General features: G+C 53.1%; 1 protein-coding gene across 1 annotated transcript; it reads right to left on the bottom strand.

The window, feature by feature from the left end:
• Nucleotides 1-2,008: 2,008 nt before the first annotated feature.
• Nucleotides 2,009-9,967, bottom strand: ZNF683 (zinc finger protein 683). The gene is given in 7 exon segments (XM_037032938.1): nucleotides 2,009-3,330; nucleotides 3,333-3,636; nucleotides 4,666-4,794; nucleotides 5,929-6,614; nucleotides 7,965-8,169; nucleotides 8,790-8,917; nucleotides 9,841-9,967. Coding segments are annotated over 6 exon segments (1,539 nt in total). The 5' UTR covers nucleotides 8,904-8,917; nucleotides 9,841-9,967; the 3' UTR covers nucleotides 2,009-3,229.
• Nucleotides 9,968-11,689: the final 1,722 nt, after the last annotated feature.

Raw genomic sequence — 11,689 nt, 5'->3', positions numbered from 1 at the left:
AGGCTTTGCACTAAGTAGTGCACCTGCGTGATCTTCTTTAAGCCTCACAATCATCCTAAAAGGTGGATATTAGTGCCCCATTTTTTAGTTAAGGAAATTGAAGCCCAGAGGGGTGAAGTAGTTTGCCTAGAGTCACATAGCTAGTGAGCCTTGGAATTAAGGCACCGGGACCACCCCACTTCAAAGGCTGGCTGGATGTTACCACACTAATGGGGGGCTAGATGGGGATGTGCCCTGGCTGCCTCCTCTGTGCTGCTGACCTCCACCCCAGGAAATCAGGAGGAATCAGAGGCCTGCGCCTCTGTGCTCAGGCTGGTGAGAACTGAGTCCAAGTGCAGACATGGGATGTGTCATCACGCTGGTGCAGAAGCCTACGCAGTCCCTCCCCTTCCCTCCACACCTCTGAATCACCTGCACCCCAACCCCACCTCCTCTCAAGTGGGGAAAGGGAGAGGCAGTGCCACCTGGGCCTATAGGGCAGGTTCCTGCCAGACAGGGTAAAGGGAGAGGGTGTGTCTTTCAGAAGGGGAGGGCAAGGCACTGGCAGGGTGTGGGCACCCCCCCAGGTCACACAGGCCCCCCAGCATAGGGTGGCTAGGCCCTCCCCTCCCCTCTCTCTGGGGTGAGAAAGCAGTACAAACCCTTCCCCTCCCTCTGCCCCCACCAAACCCCTATCGCTCCCAGGGGGAGCTGAAGACTTTTGTGTCATGATAAGATCAGAACAAATGGCTGAATAACTGCACAGACACGCAAATGCCTCACGCTGTTTTCGAATATAGGGCCCAGGAGCTACTGGGGTCCTCTTCACGGTCCCCCCTCCCAGCCATTTGACCCAGCCACCCACAAAGCCTTTTTCCTTCCACTGGAACATCAGCGAGCAGTGAATGGGCTCAGAGAGATAAAGTAATTTGTTCAAGGCCACACAGCCAGGGGCACCTAGGGTTAGGACAGAGCTCTGGCTTGCAGTCCTATGGTGTCTATGAGGCAACAGAGCAGCCCAGGGCTTCAGGATGTGAGCTCTGGAGTCAGACTGCTCAAGCTTGTGTTCCAGCTCCACCACTCCCCAGTGGTGACGTTGGACAGGCAACTTGACATCTCTGAACCTCCATTTCCATGTCTGAATCACACGGATACCTGTCTCATAGAGCTGCTTTAAGGATTAAATGAGATCATTCAAGTAAGGCAGTAAGCAAGTGGCCAGTAAAGGTTGATGGTTATTACAATCTGGGATGACAGGGCAAGCCTCTGTGGCATCTAAGGGCAAATGCAGTGCAACCTGACAACTCAGGAACTTGTCACACTCCTGACAAAAGGACAGGAAGACCAGAGGGGAGCTGTCCTGTGATGTGAGAATCAAAGTCCACAGAGGCTCAAGGAGCTACTGCATTTGCCTTTAAAACTGTCTCCTCCAGAGAAGAAATCATGGTCTGCAGGCGGCTAGCCTGGCTTAGGAAATCGCAAAAGTTGTTTTAAAGTTTTGAAAGAGCACAGGGACTTTATAAAGACCATTTTCACATTCACATATTCAAAATCGACACATTTGTATGCCCCGAGACACTCACAGACGTTTATTTGAATATCCACTACACTCTAATGCACACACACACACACACACACACACTCACCCTGGAGCCCAGTGGCACCCCACGAGACCCTCCCTCAATCCCCTCACCTATCCCGGGCTCTGGCTTCCTCTGGGGTCCGCTTCCCCCTGCGCTCCCTGCGAATCCCTAACCCAGCCAGGTGGCGGGCCAGACGGACCCCCCAGCTCTCGCGTCGCTCGGCCATGGCGAGAGAAAGGCCCCGAGCTTGGGGCATCAGGGCACCTGACCACTCAGACCTGCCGGGCCCACCCGGATCCGCTCGTTTGCGGAGAACCGCCTACTATAGCCCATCCCTGTGAACAAACAGCGGCCCCGCCCGTATGCGGGCGGGGAACCGTTCCAGATATGGCCCATCCTCTGGGGCATGGGTTCGCTCTGCAGGGGAGGGGCTGCGCCTGAGCCCCCTCTCCCAGAGGCCTTGCCCCCGCTACTTGAGGTCTCCTCCGGGCGGTGCCCACTGACTTAGGCATCGCCTAAGCCTGGTCTAAACTAGGTGGACCGGGGAAAAGAGACTGGGAGGAGCTGAAGCCAGGAGGCGGGGCTGAGCGAAGGGTCTCCCCGCCACCACCATGAAGGAGGGGCTATAACACAAGGGCGGGGCCGTGTGCGGGAATGAGCAGGTCTGGTTGATTGGGAGGGCCTAGCACCGCGGTTGGCATCTGCCTTGGGGCCAAAGGGGTGACAGGGTGGGCTTGGATCCCGAACTTTGATTACCGGTTGGGGCTGAAGCCTACCCTGCCATTGCCCCGCCATGGTGCGCTCCTTGCGAAGAGTTCTCTGTCCTGGAAACCTGGAAGCGGGATGGCTGCACCGAAACGGCTGTGAAACCCAAATGGGTGGGAATGGCACCCCATACTAGCTGTCCAGCTATTATTATTTAATAATAGCTACTGTTTATTGTGATAAAACCTGGGCCTTCTGCCTCCCAGGCAGTGCTCTCTCCCATCTGATGCTGCCTCTGTGACGCTCCAGCGGGGGTAGGGAACGCCTTGCACTTTGAGGGGGTCCTCTAGGACGTCAGAAGAAAGGCCATCAGGAGGTCCTAGTTCCGCAGGCTCTCTTCGCCAGTGAGTGCTTCCTTGCCTGTAAGTCCTTGCAGGGCCTCTACCCCTTCCCTGAGCCCAGCACCTCCTTAGCCCTTTGCCCTCTGTGGTGACTGGTCCTGGCACACAGGACATCATGCTTCTGGATCATGATGGACACTGACATCCTGTGTTCCTGTCCCTCTGCTCACACAGGGGCTCAACCCTGGCATGTACATGCCATGCATGGCAGGGAGTAACCAGTTAAAGGGGCACTGTGGCCTCCTGAGAACTAAGACAAGAAGGTGGTGGGAAGCAACAGACTGACATCTGGACAGATCAGAGGGTGATGTGTCTTCTGCTTGGCAGCACAGCCTGCACCTTGCAGAGTCCTGGGAGGCAGGACCGTCCATCTGTGAGCTGAGATAAAGGGTCTGGTCCCAGGAGGGAGCAGAACCCAAACCCAAGCCAGAGGCAGACGGCTGCAGGCATCCATCCCAGGTGTGGGCAGCACAGGCTCTTCCTGCCTATCTCTTGACTTGCTCCAAGGTGAGATGTGAAGTCTGGCAAATACATGGTGGCTTCCCCCTCCACTATGGAAGCTCAAGAGGCCTCAATGGGCTGTAGAGAAAATCCTTTAATTGCTCTGCCCCGACCCACCCCCAAGGCAGTCCAGACACCACAACTTAGGCTGACTGCCCTTCCTTTCCCTGAGATGCTGAGGGCACCTTGGTCTTGTCCACATCCCAGCCCCTCTGCCTCTCTGATGGCACCGTCACAAGATCTGGTGCCCCCTGGTGCCACTGGGCGAGGCAGGTGAGAGATGCCAGAGGCAGGTGGGTATGAGCTAGGCTACAGGGCAGTGGATCGTGCAGCCGATGGTGCAGCTTCAGGTGAACGTGCTGGGTGAAGCGACTGGGGCAGACACTGCACTGAAATGGCCGGGCGCCCGAGTGCAGGTGCAGGTGGGTCTTGAGGTTGCTGGAGCTGCTGAAGCACTTGTGGCATATCTGATGGGAATGGGCACTGGCATCAGTTCTGCCCACACAGCTGGTTCAGGATCTCTGCTCCCCCTTCCCCACCCCCTCCCTGTAATTCAGGCTTGGATTAGCCGCCCCCCACCCCCACCCCCGCCGACCCACCCAGGATTCCGCCCTGGACCTACAGTGTCTGGCACATTAGAACCAGGCAGACCTGGGTTAGTACCTTGTTCTTTAAACGCTGCATGACCTTGTGTAGGTGACTTCCCCTCTCTGAGCCTTGCTTTCCTTATTGGTTACATGTGGTTACTAATAGTTAACCTCATCAGTATGATGGGTTGAATGAGATAATCACATGGAAACTTTACAAGTGGAGCTGCAGCTTCAGTGGGCATAATTATCATTTACTGGGAACAGCCTCATGCCAGGAATTGGTCTCATGTAGTCTTCCCCAGGACCCTGGAGAAGCATGACTAAGTGCTAGTACAACTCCTACGTGACAGTGAGAAAGCAGAGGCTCAGAGGAGTGAAGCCACTAGCAAGATCACACAGCAAGTTGGAGGCAGAGCAAGGATTTGAACCCACATAGCCCAGACTCATAACCACAACGCTGCTTTCATTTCTGCTTCTATAAACAGGGCAAGAGTTCCTGCCCTTCCAAGCTCCCAAAGGATGTGGTAAGGCTCAAAGAGAAAGGGAGCTAACATTGAGCTGATGTTACAGGCAGTGTCCACCAGCAATGCTGGGAAGAAGGTAATGGGTACCCACTTCCCAGAACCACCCCCCACCAACTTTATTATCCTACAGACTTGCAACTCTATTCCCCCCTCCAAATCCCAGGAATGACCGCCAATATCACATTCTGGCCCTTCCAGGCTAAGAGGGGTCATTCTCACCATCTTCCATATTGCTCTCCTCCCCCACCCTCACCTCCTGTCCTCTCTACTTGCTCAGGAGGATTGGGAATGAAGCCTCAGGTGCACCCCCCCCCCCCACTGCCACCAACAGACCTGGAACTCCTTCATGCAGAAGTACAGGGGAGGGGGAGCAGGGTCTCACCGGGCACTTGTGGGGCCGCTCCCCAGTATGCACCAGGTGGTGCTTCTGCAGGTGGGCGAACTGTGTGAAGCTCTTCTGGCACAGGGCACACTGAAAAGGGCGCTCCCCACTGTGCACACGCAGATGGACCTGAGCCAGGTGTGGGAGAAAGGCTGCCAACTGTCCGGAGTCCCCCAGCAGGGCCTGGGACCCTCTCTGAATCTCTACCCACACCTCCACAGGACCCTGTTTTGACATCAAGGCCTCTCAACCCCCTTGCCTCTCTGCCACCCTCCTTAGGGTCACTCTCCCATTCTTCAGGATACCCTCTCTTTCTGTTGCTCTGAGGGAAGGGGGATGGCAGTGGTCAGAAGGCCAGGTGAGGGGTAACATATGCCCTGAGCAACACTTCTCGGAGTGTGGTTCACAGACCAGCAACATCTGTGTTAAATCTGTGGATTCTTAGGCTCCACCATGACCAACTGAACTAGAATCTCTAGGGCTGGGGCCTAGGAATCTGCATGTTTACTAGCTCTCTCGATAGTGTGAGGCTCAGTGAAGTTTAACAACTCACACCCTAGAGGATCAAGAAAGGGTCTTCCCCCAAAATCTTAACCTTTCCTCAACTTCAGCAGTGCCTGCCAGTTTGTGCATAGCTGCCCTTCTTTGCTGACAGAGCTGTGCCCATGGTCGCCCCCTGCTGGACATCAGGGGCACCAGCGCTGATTTGTGGCATCCCTCTTGAGAAAGGCTGGTCATCAGTTCTGCCGTCTAGACTCACTAAAAGCTGCATGTAGTGGGGGAATAGAACAACTGTAATGGTATAATCAAAATTTTTTTAAAAAGCTGCATGTTCCCTACTCAACATCAGACAAATAAAACTGAGAAGGCTTAACATCCAGAAAGGATGATTGGTCAGGAAAGGGCTTTGCAGTAGCTGCTGAGAGACTGAGATCAACGCCTAATTGCACCATTAAATCAAAGTGACCTTGGGCAAACTCTTCCCATTAGGAGCCTCAGTTTCCCCATTTTTACTTAAATTGGATGATCTCATAGACAGTCTTTTAGGGTGGAGAGGACTTTGGTAGCCATATTATTTTGCACCTTCTTTCTACAGATGTGAAACTGAGGGGCCAAGTGAACCATCCAAGGTCACAGCCTAGATGCTGCCCAGGAGTTCCTTCTGGCTGTAAGGTCCTTGATGCTAGAAGCAGAATGGGAGCAGGGGGAGGGGGGTCGTTAAAGGATGGTGAGGAGGGGCAGCAGAGCCCAGGAGGACAATACCTTGAGGTTGGAGAGCTGCCCGAAGCTCTTGCTGCATACATTGCATTCATACAGGATTTTGCCATTCTCTTTCTTCAGTGGGTAAGGCAGGGCTGCCCGGGAGCCCAGTGGAGTCCGCTTTGCTGGAACCACCCTGCCAGCTTGCTCTGGCCCTTGGGAGGAGGTCCTGGCAGCTCCAGGGCCTGGAATCCGTGCCTGGGGGAGCTGGGTTTGGCCAGAGACATGGAAGGCCCCTGGGTAAGGATGCAGGATCTCCCCCCAAGAGCTGTGGTGCCCAGGCTCACTGGCACTCATCAGCATGCTGGGCACAGCCCTGATGGGGTAGGAGGTGTCTTGTGGCAACATGAAGAGGGGGTGACATTGGACAGAAGGTGGGGCCCCATAGGCCAACAGGTAAGGTGGAGGCAGGAGAAATGGATACTCAGAACAGAGGGGGTGAAGGTGAAGTGGGAGTTCATTGGAGATGAAAGTAGGCGAGGGGCAGGGGCAGAAAGCCAAGGGGTCGGGGCTCCTTCTATTCTGCCAGGGGGTTGAGGAAGAGCTGTTGTAAGGAGAGAAGGATGGGCAGGGGGCCCCCTTGTCAGCTCTTTCTTGCTGGCTTCCCATCTCGTCCCTGCTCAGAGGGTACTTGGCTGTTAGTTTCTCATCATCGGGGGAGCCGGCGTGTGGCCCTGGTGGCTGGTGCTCTGAGAAGGAAAAGGAAGCCAGTCAGGGACCCACAGGCTGGAGTAAAATTCTGCCCCCATCTAACCTGCCTCACTCTGGGTTGGGGGAGAGCTCTAGCCTGCAAGCCTGTTGGTTGACTGGGACCAGGCGTTTCCCCTCCCTGGACTGTCCTGATCTGCAATTGCACTCGCCAAGAAAAGCAGCTAGTATCTGTGCAGTGCTGAACAATTTTAGGGAGAGAAAAGGATTCAAGAAGCCTGTTAGAGATCTACGTGGAGCAGTCAAGTGCGCAGCTGGATGAACTGGTTTGGAGTTTCAAAGAGAGGTCCGAGCTGGAGTATGAATTTGAGCGCCAGGGGCCCGGATGATATCACACGGGGACGACACTAGACCTGCTGTGTCCAAAATGGACACCGACACATGTCTATGTTGGAATTCACTGAAGTAAATCCAACAGAAAATTCAGCGCCTCGATGACACCAGCCACATTTAAAAATCTCAGTAGGTATGGTATTGGACAGCCAGGTACAGAACATTTCCATTATTGCAGGAAGTTCTGCCACACAGTTGCAACTGTAAATAGTGAGAACAGGAGAGCAGAGGAGGGAAAGAAGAGGAGAGGGGGGAGAAGAGGAGGGGTGGGGGAGGGAGAGAGGGAGAAGAACTGGTGAATATTTAGGAGGTAGGTAGAGAAGAGCTTAGCAAGACTGTGATGCAACAGCCAGTGAGGTAGGAGCTGACCAGAAGTGACACAAAGTAAAACACTAAAAGGAAAAAGTAGTAAAAAGGAGATTGCTTGGGTTGTCATTTATTTACTCAACCAACTTTTTGCTCTGTGGCCTGGCAGTGGGGTGATAAAGGACACAGCGGCACATTCCCTGCCCTCCAGGAGGTCACAGTGGCATAAGGAGATAGCCTATTATAATGCAACAGCCTAGGACACGGGGACAGTGAGAGCTTATTTTATGAAAGGAGAAATTGGCCTCTATGATGTGTTTGAGGTCTTTGAGCTAAAGGGGCAGCACCAGGACTCCACCCCAACTCCCTGAGTCTCAGTCAGGGCTCTTTTCTCATAATAAAGACTCTTCCAGCTAAACAGGTAGGCAAGCACCATCCTCAACCCACCTACACCAGATCCCATCCCCACACCTGTGAAAGTCAGCACCTACCTCCTCTGGCTCAGGTGTCACCACCTTGAAAGACCCCTGCACCCCTAGGTCAGATCTCCAGGCCAAGATGTGCTAGTTTAGTGTGCCAGAGGTTCCGTCCTTACCAGTGATACTCGATCCCCTCCCCTTCCCATCCCAAAACCTAACAGTGCCTCCCGCCCCCAGCCTCCACCAAGATGCAGCTGCATGGCCTGGGCTTACTTGTGCTCAAAGAGTCCTCTCTGAGACCCTGCGGGGCTGTGCCTTGGGATACCGGCTGTGGGATGCATAGGTAGAGGTCCAGGCCCTGGGAGCAGGCCAGTAGGGCAGACCTGGCTGGTGCCAGTGGAAAGGGGCACAGACAGCTGGCACAGGGTGGGCCGTGGATGTCCACTGTGTCTGGAATTGGCCTACAGACTGGGAAGACCTGGAGGGTAAGGAGCAAGTGGCTGGGGGCTGTGACTCTTGAGTCCCTGGGAGGAGCCCATTTCTACCTTGGTTGCCAAAGTGGGAGGAGAAGCTAAGAACCACTCACCCTCACCATATGTGTCACTCAAAGGGCTTCCCTTTCCCTCATCCAAAGATTTCTTTCTCCAGGGGTTTTCATGCCTACCCCAGAATTACCTTTCCTCTGTTCCCCTTACCTAGCATTCCCCCTCCCACTTCTCTTCCAGACCACCCTGATCCTACTGTGACTCAGGCCATCTACTGTGTTTTGAATGGAGTCAAGGTGAACTTGGAGAAAACCCTCATCAAGAATGTAAACTCTACAAGATGAGTCCTAAGGCCAAGGCCAGGATCAAACAACCAAGCCTCCCGCATGGCCCTATCCCTTTCTTATGGTCCACAGGACAGTCTGGCTCCTAGGGCACAGGAAAGGGTCTCCAGCACCTCAAAGGCCCGTCCCATGGTGTGCTGGGGTAGGGGTGCCCAGTACCAATGGATGGTAGGAATCCAGGTCCCTTCGGATTTCCCCCCACTTCCTTCTAACATCCCATCCCTCCACAGCAGACTGACCTCAGAGTTAGGGCTGGGATTCCACCTTACCTGGTCACCTTGGCACGCCTGGAAGTCCAGGCTGGGGGACAGGGTGCTCCCTGTGCTGCTCAGGGGTTTGGTCTTGTGGCAACAACCCAATTCTGGAGCAGGTTCCCCCTTCATGCCCCTACTACCTGCTGGGAAGACCCATCAGTCACAAGCAAGCAGTAAAGGCCCTCCAAATAGCATGGCTCCCAGGGCAGACTCTCCTGTCAAACTACTGTGTGACCTCAAGCCATTCACTGGCCTCCTGGCCTTATTTTCCCTATCTGTGAAATGGGAGAGTTGGATTGGCTGATGTGTGAGGACTCTCTCAGTGCTGACATTTAGAAGCCATTGATCTGTTCCTGGTAGGTACAGAAAGAGGGTCGAATGGAGACCAGCCATTCAGAGGCGAGGAGCAGGGTTGGCCTGATTCCCTTCCATGGGGAAGAGAAGAGAAACAAAGGTCTTCATGAAGGTTATTCCCAGGTGCACTCAGAGATCTGAGAGAATATTCCAGACTCCTTGGGGCCACAGGTAATTAAGAAGCCACTCTCCTCCATGATGGGAGGGACCCGTGACTCTATGACTCTACCAACCACAGGTGCTCCACCAAGGGCAGCTCTCCACCAAGGAGAACTCCTGCATTCTAGCTCCCCTGCATAGCTTTTCCGGGCAGCTAAGGAAGCCCCAGTGTCCCACCACCCTGACTGCCCCAGCTCAGCTCTCTCACCGCGGTCAGCTTACACGAGCGGGCCAAGAGTCCTTCGGGTCTGCTGACTGGCCTGCTGGGAAGAGGCCCTGAGTGCTCAGCTGTCTGTTCAGTTAGCACCTCGCTTCCCTGCCATCTTTCCCTGAAGGCCACAAAGCACACCAGTCACCTCAGCTCAGCAAATACCCCAAGGCCCTTCCCCTTCCCCTCAGCAACTGCATTCCCTCTTTACCCCAAGTGCCCCTGGGGATCCTGGCACCCTCCAAAACCCAGACTCCTTTCCTTTTTCCCAACTCCTCCCAATCCTGTCTTAGGTCTCAAAACAAATTCCCCCCCAAAAGAGGCCTCCTGCTTGAGGCCCTTCACCTGGCTCCGCAGAAGTCCTCCTGGCTGAAGAAGGAAGGAAGCAGGCAGGCGGGTAGCCGCTGCCTGTGGATGAGGCCCCAGTGGGTGCAGAGAGATGACAGGAAGGTGCTATGTTTGATGTTGCCACAAATAGGAAGAAGAGGGCCGGCTGGAGGCCCAGCGAGACCTGACAAAGGGAGCCACCCTCCAGCCTTTACCTGCCCGTGGCAACTCTATAGGACAACATGCTGGTGTGATGTGGGGGCAGTTTCTGGAAGCACCTTAAAAATTGTTGAGCATCCCTTCCTCTTTTCACATCACGTTTCAGCTCTAATCCAGTGCTTTCCAGTTGGTGCTGAATCCCCGCTCAGGGACACCAAGCTACGGCGAGGGGTCAGATATGCTTTATACTCATCAAACGCTTTCTGTGGACTGAATAATAAAATGACTGGCACAGAGATGTGCTCTGTCTAAATGTATGTGTTCATCATTAATTGAGCGTGCTGGTTTTTGAACCACCATGAACTGGCAGGCCACTGGAGCTGTAGTAGGTGGGGGTGAGAAGGAGAGAGGGGTTGCTATCTCTGGTCCTTGGGAAGTGCTCATGGGTGGGAACCAGGGTTGAGGGGCCTGTAGGGGGAGTGGGAGTCACTAGGGAGGCCTTTGAAGGAAAGCTGTGTCTGGAGTGGGGACAAGAGCTGGAGGTACAGACAGGGGTCCTCAGGCTCCTAGGCTACAGCATATTTAATTAATTATTATTAAATAATTAATGTAATTAATAGTTACAAAATAACACACAATAGTGGTAAACACTTCAAACAACAGAATATAGAGACAAAAAAGGTGGAACCTCACCTCCTTCACAGTTTTCCAGGAGTCACTGTGAATTGTTTGATGTTTATCGTTCTAGATATGTATGTATGTATGCATGTATTTTAAAGATTTTACTTATTTCTTTTTAGAGGGAGGGTAAGGGAGGGAGAAAGAAAGGGAGAGAAACACTGATTGGTTTCTTCTCCAGGGACCAAACACACAACCCTGGCATGTGCCTTGACTGGGAATTGAACTGGCAACCCTTCTGTTTGTGGGACAATGCCCAACCAACTGAGCCACATGGTCAGGGCTATCCTTCCAGACCTTTATTTATGAACCCACAAACAGGCAGATGGCATTTTTAATTTTGTTTTACATTCAAGTAGATTATATGATGCATACTGTTCTTCAGCTTTTTCTTTTTTAAAAATATTTTATTTATTTATCTTTAGAGGGGAAGGGAAGGAGAGAGGGAGAGAAACATCAATGTACGGTTGCCCCTCGTGTATCCCCTGCAGGGAAGTGGCCTGCAACCCAGGCATGTGCCCTGACGGGGAATTGAACCTCGATCGTGTGGTTCGCAGGCCCATGCTCAATCCACTGAGCTATGCCAGCCAGGGCTGTTCTTCAGCTTTTTCTGTTCAACAACCTCCTGTGGCTGTGATTTCATGTCAGAACATATACCTCTGCCCCTGCTTTTTCCTGACTATATAGTATTCTATTGCAGGGGTGGACTTAATACTTAGCACTCCTCTATTGGCAGACTCCAATTTTCCCCTGTTCCACACAATGCTGAAAAGAACCTCCACTCAGAGGTTGAGAATATTAGCTCTGCTGGATTTAACCCCAGTTCTGTGATTTTATGGCAGGTCATTTAACTTTTTTTCTCATCTGTCAAATGGAGATAATAATAGTTTTTGCCCCACAGAATTTTTCCTTGAAGATTCCTCAAGATAATTCACATAAAGCTCTGGCCCTATGCAAGCAGTTGACAAACGTTAATGGGTTACAGTTAATATTGTACACTAATCTTTGCCTAGGTAGGCAAGTATCTGCC

The sequence above is a fragment of the Sturnira hondurensis genome, unplaced genomic scaffold, assembly GCF_014824575.4.
Source record: "Sturnira hondurensis isolate 20B ecotype Veracruz unplaced genomic scaffold, ASM1482457v3 Scaffold0021555, whole genome shotgun sequence".
NCBI lineage: Eukaryota > Metazoa > Chordata > Mammalia > Chiroptera > Phyllostomidae > Sturnira > Sturnira hondurensis.
The sequence above is the reverse complement of the archived record's forward strand: the minus strand, read 5'-3'. Positions and strand labels throughout refer to the sequence as shown.